General features: G+C 47.5%; 1 protein-coding gene across 2 annotated transcripts; it reads right to left on the bottom strand.

Moving 5' to 3' along the window:
• Positions 1 to 870: 870 nt before the first annotated feature.
• LOC116353147 (regulation of nuclear pre-mRNA domain-containing protein 2) lies at positions 871 to 19,041 on the bottom strand. Of its 2 annotated transcripts, XR_004202525.1 has the most exons (11): positions 18,681 to 19,041; positions 8,704 to 8,833; positions 8,333 to 8,490; positions 8,150 to 8,202; positions 7,525 to 7,651; positions 6,589 to 6,764; positions 6,180 to 6,483; positions 5,775 to 6,053; positions 5,464 to 5,643; positions 3,112 to 5,245; positions 871 to 2,912 (listed from the first exon to the last, which is right to left on the bottom strand). XR_004202525.1 is itself a non-coding variant. In XM_031787364.1 (10 exons), the coding sequence occupies exons 1-10, from the start codon at positions 18,865 to 18,867 to the stop codon at positions 3,192 to 3,194; spliced, it is 3,648 nt and encodes a 1,215-aa protein (XP_031643224.1). In that variant the 5' UTR covers positions 18,868 to 19,041; the 3' UTR covers positions 871 to 3,191. The 2 variants fall into 2 exon arrangements, 1 of the variants encoding a protein (XP_031643224.1); XM_031787364.1 differs by having other exon boundaries at positions 871 to 5,245.
• Positions 19,042 to 19,108: the final 67 nt, after the last annotated feature.

The raw sequence follows: 19,108 nt of genomic DNA, 5'->3' as shown, positions 1-19,108 counted from the left end.
TGACAGCAAAGACATGTGGACTAGAGCTCTGTGCAAGGATGTGAACTACACAACCAAGAAAATCAGTGTCAAGCAAAACGGTTCAATGCAGATGGGTATGGTAGATGCTGTTGGATGGAATCACGTGTGTGTGTGTGTGTGTGGTGTGTGTGTGTGTGTGTGCATAGAAAACAATAAATGGTAACCCACTTCTGGGTTAGGATCTTCAGACTCAATAATATAACTCACAATGGATGTAATAGCATGGCAGTGACTACCTCACTCAACCAGAGGAGGCTGGTGAAGGGAAGATAACTCATAATAATGGATGGACTGGTATAAAACACATGGAAAAACAGGTGTTTGATACCACTCAATTTATTCCGTTCCAGCCATTACTATGAGCCCGTCCTCCCCATCTAAAGTGCCACCAGCCACCACTGGTCTTAACCGATATGGTACAGTACTGTCTTCATGTCAGTGCTCTGTGGCCCGTTCCGGTCACCAAATCAACCCCTAGTCTCTACTACGCACTTCACGTATATGAAAGGATTGGATAGGTGCAATACGGTAATAGCTGCACCTTGCCTCTGATTGGCTTACACCTATGTAATCCTCCCAGATCGACAAGTGCCTAAAAGGTAAGGCCAAGGGGTTGATTATGAATTGCATATTCATAAATGCAGAGGCTGTCTTTAAAACAAAAACACATGCAGTAGGACTCCATGGAGTGTGGTTTAAACTGTAAAGTCTTCATATGAAGTAAATGCCTGGCTGTATGTCTAAATTGTGACAGTCATAGGTAAACATAGTAAATCCCTGAACTACAGGACGGCTCAGTGGTAGAGAGAGGAGAGCAGTAGCATCGGAAAGGATTGGACACTCAAAAGATTAATGATAGAACATCATTGATGATCATAAAAAGAATAGCAATGCATCTAAACATATGGAGAACTTAACACAACCTCCCCCTTCATGACTGAATCATTATATAGTTAATGCATACTATACACACACACCATTAGATTCTTCAAATCTTAAGCATTTTCACTCAAAAGTTATTCAAAACAAACATATTTCAAACTCAAGAGTACATTGAAATTACAATATTATATAAACAAACTGTTCAAACAAAATGATTACATCTGAATCCATCCTGGCGGCTCGCTGTCTAACTGAGGTACGAGTTAGAAGGGGAGTCATTAGTCTACTGTACAGCAGGGAAACGTGCACAAACCAACTTGCCTGCGTTAATCTGGTCATTATCAGCAGTGACAGAGAGAAGCATCACATCATACATACAGTCAGAGTGAGAGTAGTAGCTGCTCTGTACCATTGATTCAGAACAGCATCGCTTCCATTCAGAAATGTATAGCAGAACACTATAAACTGATAAACTAACACTGATGGGAAATTTAGAGGAGCATTTACATAGGTGTCCATTATCTTAATGAGTAATGAATGTTTGCAGACAATTCACTCATCACTTCTTCATTGGTGTTACTTGGTATTCTACAGTTGTAAATGTACAGCGTCAGAGGAAGGAAAGGAGGAAAGAGAAGAGACTAAATCTAGGAAAGGTAGCGAAGGGAAAAGGTCAAAAGTAACAAAAAAGGACTTCTGGACAGAGACAGTGCACTGCACAGGCAAGAATAGAGATTTTACATCTGACATGAGGTTACAGCCACAACAAAAATCACAGCAAGAAATCCAAAACAACTCAGAACAAATTAGCAGTTGGGGGGGAAAAAAATGACATTGTTTGTACTGTTATAAGTAATGTTTCAGCATTTCAATTCAGCTTTGAATAACTAGACCAAAATAACATCTATCATACAGCTGCGACTGGTCTTACCGGTATCCATGACAACTGCTGCGACTGGTCTTACCGGTATCCATGACAGTGACTATCAAAGAAAGTAGTACCCTCCCCTTGGTTGGGTTGAAACTGGATTTTATTAAAGACAATACAGGTAGCGATGGCCTAGTAGAGAGACAGCGGGTTCATAGTTCAAACTTCTAAAGCACCCGCCTCAACTACTGAGAGTCTCCGCAACTCATCATTATCTGTTAAATGCGTCTTTACACTGGACGATTCTTCACTCTCCTCCCCCCTCAGATTGGAGAAATGGAGATGGACAGAGTGGTGTTTTGTTAGAGCAATGAGAAGCACAAACATCGCTGCCTCGGTGTGTAACTACAGCTAAGGCTTCTTCACAATGGCGTCAATCACAAGTTAGCGAATAGCGATGACTCTGCTCTTTACACAAACAACCGAGGTTTAATAGTCGCAACACAGCCAACTCATTCAGTCTATACATTTAAAAGCTGAGAAATATACAGAAGGAAGAGGCGACTTGAGCATGAAAACCTCTAGGAGAGAAACAAGGTTATTATTTGCAATACGATGCACTGGGAGCACGTTGGGGTTATGGTGGAGAAACTCCACAACCATCATCAATCATAAAGTCCAGAGATAACCAAATCCTATTGAGAAAAATGGTTGTATTTAGGACACACTCTCAGGGAGCAACTTTGTTCCTCAATCAAACCCCCTCCCATCTATCCCAACCTCCCTCCAGCCCATCCCATCTCTCCAGCCCATCCCATCTCTCCAGCCCATCCCATCTCTCCAGCCCATCCCATCTCTTCAGCCCATCCCATCTCTCCAGCCCATCCCATCTCTTCAGCCCCTCACATCCATCCATCCCATTCCATCCCATTCCATTCCATCTATCCCTCGCTCTCTCTCTCTCTGAAAGTGTTTATATCAGCTTATTCAAACAATACCGGAGGTAAGTAGAATTTTAGTGAAATAGAATAACCACCTGTTTCTGTTTCTATTTGATCTGTGCTTGTCGTCTTCCTTCTAGTTCACACCTCCATTACTCCCTCACTGCTTTAGTGAGGGGAAGCAGAGAACATTGTTGCTCCTGGGGATCGGAGGAGGGGAGAGGGTGGCAGATTTGGTTTGGTTACCTATTTCATCCATAACACTGTGCATAATCGCTAAGCTGGTACTGTATTGTGGTGAGGTGACGTGCTAGTTTTTGTCAAGGTGCGATCAGCTAAATGTAGTAAAACAAATGACTCCACTAGGATTAACATAGTGAGGACAGACTGGGCTCATACCATAAGGGTTCTACACATCTTCTCCCCGTGTTGGGTAGCTAGGTGTGTGGGTCGCTTTTCATTCAGCATGGGTTAACATTTCAATAGCGTGGGGGTAAGAAAGGTCTCTTGGGGGGGTAGAAGGGACTTCCTCGGCCCCCGCCGAATGGAGGGCCAGGACGCTTGCCCCCACGGAACATGGGTGGCTCTCGGTTTAGGTGCTGGTGGACAGGGGGGCCGCGAGGGTGGAGTAGTGGTCTCTGGGGGGTGGAGTTGATAGGGGGGCAGGGATTGGGGGAGGGTAGGCGTATGAGGGACGGCGAGGGACGGTGGGGATGGTTGGGGTTGGGGTGTCGGGGCTGGGCAGGCGGGCTAGCTGGAGGGTGCTGGAGCGGAGGAGCTTGGGGGCGAGGAAGCAGGGGGTCGCCTGAGGGAGAGGGAGGGGTGGAGGAGGAGAGAGGTGGAGGAGGGATGTTGATGCCATCCTTGACACGGCCCAATAAGGGAGGCGGGGCACCGGGGGTGCCGGGGCGGTGGAGAGGGGGTGCGTGGCGGGGAGTGAAATGCTCTTTGACTGTGCCGGGACGAGGCATCTTAGGGGGCTCCCCTAACAGAGAGGACATGAGGGGAGTGGGACCACCTCTACCCCCCCTGGTTCCCCCTCCCATCCCCCCTCGGTCTCCTCCGTCTGGGCGGACCTGGGGAGGGAGGGGCAGTTGGCGGTCAATGGGGACTAGAACCCCGCCTACCATGACTGCCGAGGGGGGGAGGAAGTTGCGCGGCGGTGGAGGGAGCTGGGGCATGGGAGGGGGTGGAGGGCGTGGGATGGGTGGTGGAGGGGAGTTGAAGAAGGGAGGAGGGGGGTGATGGTGGAGGTGTGAGGGGAGGGGACCTTGGGGGTTCTCCCCATGGTAGGGGGGCATCTGAAACTGGGGTGGGGGGCCATGCGGATGAGGGTGGGGAGGGTGATTAGAATGAGGATGAGGAGGAAGGTGGTGGTGTGAGGTCGCGGGAGGCATGGGGGATGAAGTCATGTCGTCAGAGCCGCCCTGAGGGGAAGGTGAGGGGGGCTGGGTATCCAGGTACCCTTCCTCATCGTACCACATCCCTCCGCCTGGCCTCCCCCCTTCTCCATCCCCGCGACGCAGCCCTTGTCCAATCACGCGGATACTTTCCACCGTCTGGATGCGCTCTCCGGTTGGCTGGCGGTTTGAGAAGCCCCCCAGTGATTGGAAAGGTGCTCCCTCTGTGCAAGGCGACACCAGCGTCTCAATACGGTGGTACTGCCCCCCCTCCCCATCAGATGAGCCCCCACCATCCTCTCCTCCCCTCTTTCCATCCCTCGTTCCACTCATTCCTCCCTCCTCTGATCCGCTGCTGGTCTTGCGAGAACCTATGGACGCTCTCCTCTCTCCTTCGACTGATCTGTTGTTCCCGTGACTGTTCTGTCCATCCTTCTTCACCTTGCTGCTTCCCAGTGATGAAGAGCTAATCTTCCTCTTCGAATCTTCCTCCTTCAGCTTGGCGGCCTTCTTCCCCGCTCCGTAGCCTTGGAAACGAGAAGAGGAAGAGAGGAAGTCCACGTCGCTGCTGCTTCCTGTTGGGGTGATGACGGCGTCCCAAGGGTCACTGCGGTAGGCCGTGGGTGAAAGATCAAGACATATGGATGAGCCTAAGCTCTTGGGGTCACTGTTGAGGCCAAGGGGGTCGGAGGAGACACCCCCTGGTGTGTCCATGATTTCGTCCTGGGTGGGGGTGCCCCCGCTCTCATCCCTGACGGGGGTCCCGTCTACCCCGTCTCCCCCCAGCAGAGGGCTCCCATCCCCCAGGCCCAGACTGAACCCTGGGTTCCCCTGGAGGAAACGGTTGATCTTAGACTCTAGGCTGGGAGGAGAGACAGAGCGGCTAGGTAGAGAGGGAGGAGGAGGAGGAGGAGGAGGAGGAGGAGGAGGGGAGGCCTCTCGGTTTTTCTCCCAATCCCTGGCTCCTCTGCTCCTCTCAGGTGTGTCTCGTTTGAGACTGTTGGTCAGGGGGGGTTTGGTGTTGCTAGGAGTGGTGGGTGTGTGGGGGCCCTTGGCTGCTGAGGAGTCTGGGGAGGCATGGGAGGAGGGGGCAGAGGAGGAGGAGCTACCAGACCTCAGCAGAGAGGACAGACCTGAGGAGAGAGAAGAGAAGATGGAGAGAAACAAAGATATGGGGAGAGAGAGAGAGAGAGAAAGTGGGGTGGGTGGAGATAATTACACCAGCAGATACACAAGTTACTCAACATTAAAAGTGCCCCCCAAAACAATTCCAACAGAAGCCTTGCATTTCCCATCTCAAAGTCTGTCTATAAATCTGCCTGTCTGGTTTACTATCTTATGTGTGTCTCACTCTGTGTTTGGGTCTTTGACAGGGCGTTGAGGATGCCTTCAGGGGTGACGTTCACTCTGGACAGGATGCTGGCCAGGGCTGGGCTAGGAGGGGTGGGGCCAACTGGGGTTTTGGAGGAAGATGATTGGCCAGAGGGGGTGGTGGGAGTTCCAGGGGAGGGGCGAGACACAGGGCTGGCTGCTGAGAGAGACAGAGACACACAGAGAGAAAGATAGAGACAGAGAGAGAACAATCTTATCGCAAACATGTTGTAACATTTCTGTACCAGCGTGTCACAGAATCCATATATTAACTTAAATCCACACACACACCTGTGTTCTTCATGGCTGATGTGATACTGCTCAGTATGGAGCTGATCTTGCCCAGGTCCACATTGGCCAGGTTCATTCCCAGCGGAGCGGTCGGACCGCTAGGACCACTCACACCCGCGCTCGTAGGGGCGCTGAGGGTCACTGGCGTGGGGGTAGACGAGGCTGCCTTTTTGAGTGGGGATTCGGTGGAGGTTCGAATGAGTGTGACAGGGGCAGGTTTCGCTGCGGTCTTGGAGCTGGTCACCTTGGAAACTGTGGCTGATAACGACTGCTTCTCAGCTGATGGAAACAAGGGGTTAACGTGTTTATTTTGACAAGGGGTTAACGTGTTTATTTTGACAAGGGGTTAACATGTTTATTTTGACAAGGTTTAGTCTCATTGAGAATTCCCTACTGCCATCTCACCTGTGTTGGCTGTCTCCATGTCCTCCTCAGACAGATCCATGTCCTCCACATCTCTGTTGTCCCCCTCTCTCACAACCCCCATGTCCCTCTCGTCCATGGCACTCCCATCCAGGTCCGGGTCAAAGCCCAGCCTACCTCCTTGGTCTCCTCCCAGCCCCAGGAAGGGGGAGTCAGAGCCGGTGGGTGAGGGAGCGTCCTCAGAGGGGGAGGGGGTGGGAGAGTCCTCGGGACCGGGAAGGGAGGACTTGAGGGCATCCAGTTTACGTTTGAGGTTGACCACGCGGTTGGCAAAGGTTTTGTAGGCCTTGAAAATTAGAACCATAGAATTAGATGTATTAGATATTGATTAGATTATTTATTTGATAGATGACGATCAGATTGATTGTCTGAATGATTGGTTGATACTCACGCTGGCCACGATCTTGACTTCCTTGTATTGCATCTCATAGAAGACATCTGCGTTTCCCAGAGCCTCCAGCAGAGGGGGCCCTACAGGCATCTGGTTCTCCAGGAAACTGACAAACTCCTGCAGCTTCTGACTGCCCTCTTCAAAGTCCTTGGCAAACTTGTTCCCTCCGGCCTTGTCTGGGGTAGAGATGGACGGAGGACAAGAGGAAAATAAGTCATTTAAACAAGAGTACACAGAAGCCAGCCGCACCAATATGTCGGAGATAACACCGCAAAGCTGGCGTCCCAGTCGGCCAAACCCTCCCCTAACCCAGACGACGCTGGGCCAATTGTGCACCGCCTCATGGGTCTCCAGGTCGCGGCCAGCTGCGACACAACCTGGGATCGAACCCGGATCTGTAGTGACGCCTCTATCACCATTCAGTGCTTAATATTAGGAAAGTTGAGAAATAAATATAGTAGGCCTAGACTATAGAAAGCTGATGGGATTCTCCTCTTTTTATTAGAGGCCATCAAAACACGCAATTGAATAGCGTAGCCTATAGAAATGTTGTGCAACATGGGCTTATAGGAACATGTACTTTATTCTATGCATCAACCAGCTATGAGCTGACTCTCGCTACACAACAGGTGATCCTATTCCCCTCAAACTCTTAACTCCAGGGCTCTCATGAAGTGTTCCATTTGATTTTCCATTGCATTGATGTCAGAGTGACTTGAGGGTCAATAGAGAGCTGAGTACCAGGCCATTAGCAAGTTTGGTAGGCTACTACTGACTATAGGGGACATCAGAGAGACGCCTAGTTACTGTGATTCAACGGTCACGTGGAATTTGACTGCAGTCATGACGACTCTTGACTGCCGGTGTGGCGGTAATACGGTCACCTTAACAGCCCTAGGCATGAACCCTGGCCTTAACCCTGTTTTGACCACTGACCTTTGAGTCTCTTGAGGGCCTCCGTGCTGCAGACGTCCACTCTGAGAGCTGTCAGCTGGGTCTCCCTCAGCTCCTCCTCCTCCACCACCCGTTTGAAGCCTGCCAGCTGCTCGATGAACGACTGGGGCTGGAGATCGAGGGGGAAGGAAAGAGGGAGGGCGTGGGGAAGGAGGGAAAGAGTATTATTGTGTGCATCTCCATCAAGGGCCAATCATCAGTTGAAACAATAAAGCATCATCCCTGCCACTGTTTGGGTAAAAAGCTGAGGGATAGGGCTGAAGAAAAGTAACCACTCGAATTCATAGACAGAGCTATGGATACAAGGACTGACCATCCATGATGGTTTTAACCATCCATGATCGTTTTAACCATGTTTGGAGGCTATATAGTGTTTGTTTACATTTGTTGTTTACAAATATTGGAGTAAAACAAGCTTATATTTGGGGTTCTGATGGGGTGGGACAGTTAAACTAAGCTCATGAGGCATTTATAAAAGTTATATTCTTCAAGAATCAATGGGTACAAATCATTAATTTATCAAAACCACAAATGGATGTAGCAACTGCAGATTACCCCTTTAAAAGGGTCAAAGCAATTTAGCAGAGGACAGAAAAAATACACTTACTATGAAATCAGACACAATCTTGGACTTCAGGGCAGCTTTGGGGTTGACTGGGGCTACAGGACAAAACCACAACACAACACACTGACCTGTTGACTCATACAGACCCAGAGGTTACAGAAATAGAGAGACGGCAAAAGGAAAAGATGGTGAGGAGAGAAAGAAATAGGAGCATAGAAGACTGACCTGGCGGAGGAGGCATCTCTTTAGCCTTCTCTTTCTCCCTCTCTCTCTCCTTCTTGGCCAGGTTGGCTTTGAGCTGAGTGATGAGTTCCTCAGGATAGACGTTTCTCTCCTCCCAGATAGTGAAGATCCGCTCCACTGACTTACGCACCTTCGGGTCTCTGGCAAGACAACATGTCAAAGGGCAAGAGGTTAGAAGGGCACAGATTCAGTCAGCAAGAGATTGGTGGTCAATGTCATCATACAAGGGCTAATCCTAACTTCCACCTAAATCAGATGTTTACTTAGTCTCCCCATTGACAATTAAAACATGCCTCAAATGGAAGTTAGGATGTGCCTCACAATATTCATATAATCCAGAGCAGTTCACTCACTTGACCATTAGTGCAGCGTTGGGGAGCACCTCAGCGAAGGCTGAGCGGTAGACGATGGCGTTCTTTCTCTTGCAGTTCTGTATTACATCATTGGCTAGATAGAACAGATTCAGACGGTGGTTGGTGTCCGCTGATGGAGAGAAGGAGGAGAGGAAGACAGGGAAGAAGAAGAATAGGTGGAGGAGGAAGAGAGTTAGTGGGTCCTCAGAAGCCTGACGTTTAACCACATCAAAAACCTTGACCAGCCTAAGCGTGGACCACCCTAGTCCTGTGGATGACCTGCCTAATCCTACACCCCCCCAGTGGATGACCTGCCTAAACCTAGAACCCCCAGTGGATGACCTGCCTAAGCCTAGACCACCCTCGCCCAGTGGATGACCAGCCTAAACCTAGACCACCCTCGTCCAGTGGATGACCAGCCTAAACCTAGACCACCCTCGTCCAGTGGACGACCAGCCTAAACCTAGACCACCCTCGTCCAGTGGACGACCAGCCTAAACCTAGACCACCCTCGTCCAGTGGACGACCAGCCTAAACCTAGACCACCCTCGTCCAGTGGACGACCAGCCTAAACCTAGACCACCCTCGTCCAGTGGACGACCAGCCTAAACCTAGACCACCCTCGTCCAGTGGACGACCAGCCTAAACCTAGACCACCCTCGTCCAGTGGACGACCAGCCTAAACCTAGACCACCCTCGTCCAGTGGACGACCAGCCTAAACCTAGACCACCCTCGTCCAGTGGACGACCAGCCTAAACCTAGACCACCCTCGTCCAGTGGACGACCAGCCTAAACCTAGACCACCCTCGTCCAGTGGACGACCAGCCTAAACCTAGACCACCCTCGTCCAGTGGACGACCAGCCTAAACCTAGACCACCCTCGTCCAGTGGACGACCAGCCTAAACCTAGACCGGCCAGTGGACGACCAGCCTAAACCTAGACCGGCCAGTGGACGACCAGCCTAAACCTAGACCGGCCAGTGGACGACCAGCCTAAACCTAGACCGGCCAGTGGACGACCAGCCTAAACCTAGACCGGCCAGTGGACGACCAGCCTAAACCTAGACCGGCCAGTGGACGACCAGCCTAAACCTAGACCGGCCAGTGGACGACCAGCCTAAACCTAGACCGGCCAGTGGACGACCAGCCTAAACCTAGACCGGCCAGTGGACGACCAGCCTAAACCTAGACCGGCCAGTGGACGACCAGCCTAAACCTAGACCGGCCAGTGGACGACCAGCCTAAACCTAGACCGGCCAGTGGACGACCAGCCTAAACCTAGACCGGCCAGTGGATGACCAGCCTAAACCTAGAACGGCCAGCCTAAACCACCCTCACCCAGTGGATGACCAGCCTAAACCACCCTCACCCTGTGGAAGACCTATTAACTCATGCATGCATTTGCTAATCAATTCTGGAAATATAGCAAAACCAACCAGTGTTGATGGGAAACTTCACTGAAATGATAAACAATGCCGTGCTTTTACTAAGTGACAGTCAGAAAAGTGAACATCAGCTTGTCATGACATCTATCTAATGCATAATTAACGCACAGACAAAACATCATTACTGCAGCGCACACTTTTTTCAACTGACAACTTCTCCAACTGAAGCCCTGTGTTACAGGCAAGGCTAAGACATGGAAACCAAATAGGTTTGTCATGCAGGTAAATGGAGTCCAACATAAATGAAGCCTGGTTGTTGAACAGCAATATAAAGGCTCTAACGTCTCCCTCCCTGAATATATGAAGATCCAGTTGAACATGCAGCATGCAACACGGTAGTCACAATGTCAATAATAATGTTCAGCACCGCCACCGATTCATTCATGACACATTGTTTTCAGCAGACAGCGTTGTCACACTCCGACACAAGACAACGTTCATGACATTCATGTAATTAAAAAAATGTCAATGACTCAAAGCTGGAGAACGCCATACATTGAAAAGCCTGCACACCCAGAGTTAAGGTATTTCAAAGTGACAGCTGAGGGAAAACAGACAAATCAAACACAGATCAGGTTCTGATGCAGACAAGACTAGAAACGGTATGTACGAGTCCCACAATATCAATTAGGGTCATTGAAGCCAGTTGATAAACTGAAAGTGATATTAGCCTACGCCCTACAGCCTCAGCAGCTTGTGCAGGGCAGCTGTGATGACTAGTGTAAACCAACTAAGTAGGGTAAATCTTAGTAAATGGTAACAAAATAAACAGATGCATTACCACTTTGTAACATAAAATAACAATACAGAAGCCTTTCATACATCTCAGTTGAGTCGAAGTGGGGAAAGGTTGTCAAGTCAAAGGAGAGAGAAACGTCCCCCCTGACTCCCTATGGGAAGATGCATTCAGGGAGGACGAGTTGGAATGTATTCAACCAGGGGAAGCAGAGATGAAGACTGAGCACAGAACAGAAAACAACCAGCTCTATGCGGTCTACAGTACGCAAACCAAACAGCGTGGGCTCCCGAGGGGCGCAGCAGTCTAAGGCACTGCATCTCAGTGCAAGAGGCGTCACTACAGTCCCTGGTTCGAATCCCATAGGGCAGCACACAATTGGCCCAGCGTGGTCCGGGTATGGCCGGGGTAGGCAGTCATTGTAAATAAGAACATGTGAACTGACTTGCCTAGCACTGTGGATTGAATCGAGCCCCAAGATATCCAATGAATGTAACAATGAGTTCTAATTCATATCCTAAGTTCATTACATGAAACGACTCTTCTTCGAAAAGATCCTGGAGTCAAAAAATAGATCTTGCTGAAGTCTAGGCCTAACTAAGTCTAGGCCTAACTAAGTCTAGGCCTAACTAAGTCTAGGCCTAACTAAGTCTAGGCCTAACTAAGTCTAGGCCTAACTAAGTCTAGGCCTAACTAAGTCTAGGCCTAACTAAGTCTAGGCCTAACTAAGACTGAGTGGTGGGGAAGGGTAAACAGTTCAAAATATCAAATAAACAATCGCTTTCAATGGCAACAGCGTCCCAGCTTCCTTCCCTGGCCTAAGCTATATTGTAAAGATCCTTCCAAATCTTCAGTTGAGAATATTGCAGAATGATTATGGACTTGGACATGTGATTGGGTGTAAATGTGGGGCCTTGGATGGAACACCTGTTGCACACACAGGAGTGTGACTGAGCATCACTGTTCTACTACAGCAGACACCGTAGTTTAGGTGGACACAGACCAACGAACACAGACACACTCAGGGCCACGTCTGGGGGTTTAATGTTTCAACCTCCAAAGCCATAGTGAAGGGGGTATATATACAGTGGGGCAAAAAAGTATTTAGTCAGCCACCAATTGTGCAAGTTCTCTTACTTAAAAAGATGAGAGAGGCCTGTAATTTTCATCATAGGTACACTTCAACTATGACAGACAAAATGAGATAAAAAAATTCCAGAAAATCACAGTGTAGGATTTTTAATGAATTTATTTGCAAATTATGGTGGAAAATAAGTATTTGGTCACCTACAAACAAGCAAGATTTCTGGCTCTCACAGACCTGTAACTTCTTCTTTAAGAGGCTCCTCTGTCCTCCACTCGTTACCTGTATTAATGGCACCTGTTTGAACTTGTTATCAGTATAAAAGACACCTGTCCACAACCTCAAATAGTCACACTCCAAACTCCACTATGGCCAAGACCAAAGAGCTGTCAAAGGACACCAGAAACAAAATTGTAGACCTGCACCAGGCTGGGAAGACTGAATCTGCAATAGGTAAGCAGCTTGGTTTGAAGAAATCAACTGTGGGAGCAATTATTAGGAAATGAAAGACATACAAGACCACTGATAATCTCCCTCGATCTGGGGCTCCACGCAAGATCTCACCCCGTGGGGTCAAAATGATCACAAGAACGGTGAGCAAAAATCCCAGAACCACACGGGGGGACCTAGTGAATGACCTGCAGAGAGCTGGGACCAAAGTAACAAAGCCTACCATCAGCAAGGGCATTGAAGATGAAACGTGGCTGGGTCTTTCAGCATGACAATGATCCCAAACACACCACCCGGGCAACGAAGGAGTGGCTTCGTAAAAAGCATTTCAAGGTCCTGGAGTGGCCTAGCCAGTCTCCAGATCTCAACCCCATAGAAAATCTTTGGAGGGAGTTGAAAGTCTGTGTTGCCCAGCAACAGCCCCAAAACATCACTGCTCTAGAGGAGATCTGCATGGAGGAATGGGCCAAAATACCAGCAACAGTGTGTGAAAACCTTGTGAAGACTTACAGAAAACGTTTGACCTCTGTCATTGCCAACAAAGGGTATATAACAAAGTAATGAGATAAACTTTTGTTATTGACCAAATACTTATTTTCCACCATAATTTGCAAATAAATTCATAAAAAATCCTACAATGTGATTTTCTGGATTTTTTCTTCTCATTTTGCCTGTCATAGTTGAAGTGTACCTATGATGAAAATGACAGGCCTCTCTCATCTTTTTAAGTGGGAGAACTTGCACAATTGGTGGCTGACTAAATACTTTTTTGCCCCACTGTATATAGTTACATATGAGGATATTCTTTTTGATTATATTTCTTACCGTTTTGACAATGTGGCAATATTATTTTGGGCTAGTTGGCTGCACCTGCAACAAAACTATTTTTCCATAGCTTGTTCTCAATCATTTAAAATAGGAAACCAATTGTTTTCAGCGCTTATTTCCATGACTGATCAAAACTTTCTCATGGTCCTCTAGTGCCTCTGCAGCGGACATATGGTGAGCAATATCTTTGGAACTTCAAATCGCAATAAAATCTTAGTATCAAAATCACAATACACATAGTATCAGCACCAAAGTATGGCGATAATATGGTATTGTGAGCTACCTGGCAATTTGGCCAGGCAGACTGCGATGCCACGTGAACCATCAGATAGCAATCATGGGCAAATGATGCATGTCAACTGGCATTACAGCATTAGGCTTAGCGTACCTCTAAGAGGGACAGCCCAGTTTGCAGAAATTGGTTCCGAAACCTTTTCTGTTCCGTGACCCACATAAAAGCTTTTCAGTACCACCACCAGGGGCACCAGTGGTTCCTCCTGACCCAACACAGAACTCCCTGACCTAGTATAAGCCAGCCAGGACCAGATATTTTGGGTACCTAATTAGCACGCTTTAAGCCTTCCAAACCAAACCGTGATGAACTCAAGTTGTAGTGGTAAAATCTGTACCACTACCTGCACCAGCTCAGGTACAGTAGGATTCATTTTGCAAGTGGAAAAAAGGTATGTGTTCAGAAACAGAACATCACATAGGCCCCTACTGCTGTAAACAATATACACTTATATGTTTTCTCAATCTCATAGCAGAAACACGTGACCGAGATTAACCAACAGTTAGTTATTTCAAGTGTGTCATGCAACACATTACAACAGTATTTTCTCTGGAATATTTCTTTGCATTTGGGGGAGACCCAATAACATATGTTACAATTATTTTAACTATTTGACCATGCATATAGCATATGCATGGTCCATATTATCAGGTATGCTATTAGCATTATCACCTGTAGCCCAACGGATGCAGCATAGAGGCTATAAATAAATAGGCTGAAGCATGGGGTTGCTTATCTGCATTTACCCTATTGGGCTAATCATTAGCTAGATCCCAAATGTAATCTTTTAACTAGTTAGCATCCTATTAGTGAAATGTCCCAAAAAACCTGCATAAATAGGGAATATAATGTAGCCCTGTCTACCGGTTAGGGTAACTTGGGGTATTCAACCACTTGGAGTATAACGCAACCCCCCTGCCTCTACTTCTCACCGAAACCACTTCATGCCCCCCCCCAACACTTCCCCTGGTTGCCACTGCTCTTCCTCAACTAAACCACTTCATGCCCCCCCCCCAACACTTTCCCTGGTTGCCACTGCTCTTGCTCAACTAAACCACTTCATGCCCCCCCCCCCCAACACTTTCCCTGGTTGCCCCTGCTCTTGCTCAACTAAACCACTTCATGCCCCCCCAACACTTTCCCTGGTTGCCACTGCTCTTGCTCAACTAAACCACGTCATGCCCCCCCCCAACACTTTCCCTGGTTGCCACTGCTCTTGCTCAACTAAACCACGTCATGCCCCCCCCCCCCAACACTTTCCCTGGTTGCCACTGCTCTTCCTCAACTAAACCACTTCATGCCCCCCCCCAACACTTTCCCTGGTTGCCACTGCTCTTGCTCAACTAAACCACTTCATGACCCCCCCCCCCCCAACGCTTTCCCTGGTTGCCACTGCTCTTGCTCAACTAAACCACTTCATGCCCCCCCCAACACTTTCCCTGGTTGCCACTGCTCTTCCTCAACTAAACCACTTCATGCCCCCCCCAACACTTTCCCTTGTTGCCACTGCTCTTGCTCAACTAAACCACTTCATGCCCCCCCCAACACTTTCCCTGGTTGCCACTACTCTTGCTCAACTAAACCACTTCATGCCCCCCCAACACTTTCCCTGGTTGCCACTGCTCTTCCTCAACTAAACCACTTCATGCCCCCCCCCCAACACTTTCCCTGGTTGCCACTGCTCTTGCTCAACTAAACCACTTCATGCCCCCCCCAACACTTTCCCTGGTTGCCACTGCTCTTCCTCAACTAAACCACTTCATGCCCCCCCCCCCCAACACTTTCCCTGGTTGCCCCTGCTCTTGCTCAACTAAAAATGGCATCTGTTTCAGCACTATTTTTTGTCACCCCCCAAAAACAAGCGCGGTAGGGTGGCGTTTCACACCAAGGTACCTTACAATGGACTGTGTTACATTTAGCCCCACTCTCCCCTATACACTCACAGCAAAATACAGTGATAATGTGCTTAACCGTGATGCTGCTAAAAGCTCTGTGGTGCAGTTCACACATATTCAGGAGTTAAGAAATAAATCAAGTAGGAATGGAAAGCTGACAACACCCTCTTTTCCCTGCGATTGCAAGAATTGTTGTGCATCCGTCTGTCAGATTGCTATAGGGAGGGAAACCTGCACTCATAACATGAATGAATCTCAAGAGGGAAATAGATTAACTATTCTACTATGCGGTTATCTGATTTGTCTAGTCATTACATTTTGTTTGCAGGGGAAAAGTAAATGTTGACTGGACTGTTCTAGCACCAAAGTGTGCCTCGACAGAAATATTTATGTTTCATATTTTTGGGGCGTGGCGGCAATGATCTTGCCGTGGCGCAGCGCCACAGTTAAATGAGTGCAGCAGAAACACTGCATTACAACACAACCCTTGGAACGGAACCGTTAACACGGCCATCCAACATTCCGTGAAAATTAAAACATTTGAGTTGAAAGTTTCACCTAGACAACGAAGCCTACAACTCACCAACGTTATCTTTGGTTGACTGAGTTCAAAAGCTAGTTTGAATGTTTGAGGACATCATACATAAAGCACAGCACCATAGACAACAGATATACATGTGGTTGAGCCAATGACAGGGACAGAGAGAGATGGGAACACATGCAACCTTGCAAATGTTTAGTCTACTGCAGTGCAAATCCTTTTTAATTAACAAAAACTGCTCAGGGCAATGAAAGCATTGAAAACCAGCTAAACCTTTATAGCTGGAGGCAAGGAAAGTGGACAACATCAGTTTCCATAAACAACAAAACACTGGCATATCTATTTCCATGACATATCCATATCACACCACGCACTTCACTAAATAACCCCTCAAAAACACAATGAATGACAGTCAAAGTTTAGGTCTAGGCCTACTCTAGCTAGCTAAGAATTTAACCCCAGTGTTTGACAAATACAGACAGCTATGCCAAACACTGGAGTTAAGATCTTAGCTATGCCTACCCAGGGGCATTGCGTGGTGCCACCCCTGAAATATGATTGGCCACCCTTAGTGTCCCGCCATTCTCATTGGGTCAGAGCGCTGTCAATCTGGCTCAGATTGGAGAGAAAGGACCGTGGGTTTGTTCTGGCGGGAAGGCTGTTTGATTGGCTGGCTGGCTTTTTTGGGGCAACGGAGAGCTCAGCATGCATGCATGACTTCTCTCTCAGTTGAGTTGATGAAAGCAGTGCAGAGGTGGAAAATTGCTAGGTAACTGCTGTTTGACTTGACAGCAAACTAAACTAGCTTCCCAGTGTATAGCCAGTGTAGCTGTTTATTGCTGTAGAATATGACGTGTTTGTTATGCATGTCCCTTATTGACTGAGGTGAATGAAGCTACAGCAGCCAAAGTGACAATGGCTGGAGTTATTTTTGCCATTCCCCCAATAACATTTTAGAGCTTTTAAATTGTATAGAAACATACATCTTAAACTTTAAAAAATGTCTTGGATGGGGGAGTTACCACTGGACATGGTGGTAGTATCTAACTTGAATACGGATCAATATGGATCACTTCAAATGTATTTATTTTAATACATTGGGCAGATACAAATTAACAGTTGAAACAGCAGAGGTGGCAACAAGTCTCAGAGTGGTAGGGCACATCTTTTCCACTGGGCCTGGAGTTCTTCCTGGTCTGATAACCTAACCAGGTAAAACACCAGACCTTATGACAGTGATTAATCAGTTGTAAAAAGGTTTTATATGGACTATACTGGCACCAGTTTTTCTAATCGGGTCAGAAAACTCCTGGCCCTGGGGAGGATGAAAACCCTGTCAGACTGCAGCAACCTTGTACTTATTCATATAAATTGTGTTTTAAAACACAGATGGAGACCACTATGATTGGACAGTAGAACTCTGGGCTGAGGTTGCGTTATACAGGTTTGTATCATGTAGACCTATGCAACTGTAGATGGCAATAAAAAACGAACTCTTATGTAATCGCTATTGTGTTGACTAATTATTTCCAGCGAATCACTTTGGATTGAAAAGGTCTAGGTAGCCTAGCCAGCCCAAGTATGAATACAAATCCAACTTGATCACATGTTCTCCTAATGCAAACAAATGGGCCATAAATACATAACGTTACAGCTTAGTTTACCCTGGCCAGGGGGATAGGGCGCATAGTAGGCTGTATGTTGTTAGTAGCCTACAGATTATCAGACTGAGAAATCGTCTCGTTTTCTTCACATACAGCATACCAGATCGCTAATGTTATGGTGTAGGATCCTACAACATTCATGTAAAGAGATTTTGCTTGTGTCTGTCGGGGATGATGTGCTTTCACATTTACTAAATAAATAGACCTATGCAGGAAAGTGCCGTGATCCGATGTGCAGGACAGCAACTATGTGCGAGTTGACGAATCATGAGGAAAATATGCCCTCCCTCCAAAAAAAAAACGTACTTTGTCCCTCTTTTGAATGCCTTTGTCGATATTCTCTATTTAACTAAACCAGCTAGCCACCCGTTTGCCGACGGGTCTGAAACAGTTATGCAATACAATGCGTCGTATTTTAAGACAATTTAACGCTTTTTGTTATAAAATTTGCTAATTTCCCATGGCCACACGACTGGTGTTGGCCCCCTCTTTGCCACCCCGTTAAAACAACCATACAATCGAACCTAGGCCTAACCCAGATTTCTTCCTAAAGGCCGGTTTTTCAGCCCACTTGCTTACCCAGCAAGATGTATCACCTGTGCTGTCAACACTACCCCCATTTTAACTCAAATTCAAACACATTTGATAGTTTGGCTAGCTAATTACCTGGCTCCTATCTCATCTGCAAAAACATAGCGCGTGCGATGCGCACAAAACAGGTGCAATGTCGAACGATATGTGGAGACAGGTCAGGTTCGAGCAAACGAAGTTGATCACACGTCGCTAACTAACGTTAATATACATAACGATATGCTGAACTGCAGCTACTGGTAGGCACTAACTACCTTACTATAACTAGTTAGTTACATTAGCTTGCAAGGCAGCTAACTATAAGTACAAAGCACAAGTTTTATTACCCATCTTATTTTAGCTATGCATGAACTTTATGTAGTCAACATTTGTCGGTAACACATTCGCTAACGTGTGTATAGTAGCAGGGAAAGCTAGCTAACGAATGGCAAGCTAACGTTAGCTACTCACATTTCTTGAGCCACTTCATCCAGTACCGAACGATAAGGCTGTGATACTTTTTATTTTCAATGCACCAGGTCGACAGTCCCTGTATAGACTCCATAGTGTTGGATACTCCTTGGAATCTGCGGTCCAGGGTGGCCTCCAAAGCGCCGCGGCCACCATGGCCGCTAACAGCTCCAGAACCCGCCGCCATTTTTCCAGTCCTCTCTGGTACTGCAGACACGGACACCGCAATGAGTCATGAAGGTAGCAAAAGTGTGACAGACAGGCGAGAGGAGACACGCCCCCTACAGATCTAGGGTCAGATTCTGAAAACTGTTGGAGGGGCAGGCAACTTCAACAGTTTGACCAATATTTACAACCCAAAAGGGTTGTATGTTACAGGTTGGTTGTATCCAATAGCAAGCATTATAAAATGTCACCTCTCACTGTGT

Source organism: Oncorhynchus kisutch, linkage group LG13 (genome assembly GCF_002021735.2).
Source record: "Oncorhynchus kisutch isolate 150728-3 linkage group LG13, Okis_V2, whole genome shotgun sequence".
Taxonomy (NCBI): domain Eukaryota; kingdom Metazoa; phylum Chordata; class Actinopteri; order Salmoniformes; family Salmonidae; genus Oncorhynchus; species Oncorhynchus kisutch.
This window is presented reverse-complemented; position numbering and strand designations above follow the sequence as displayed.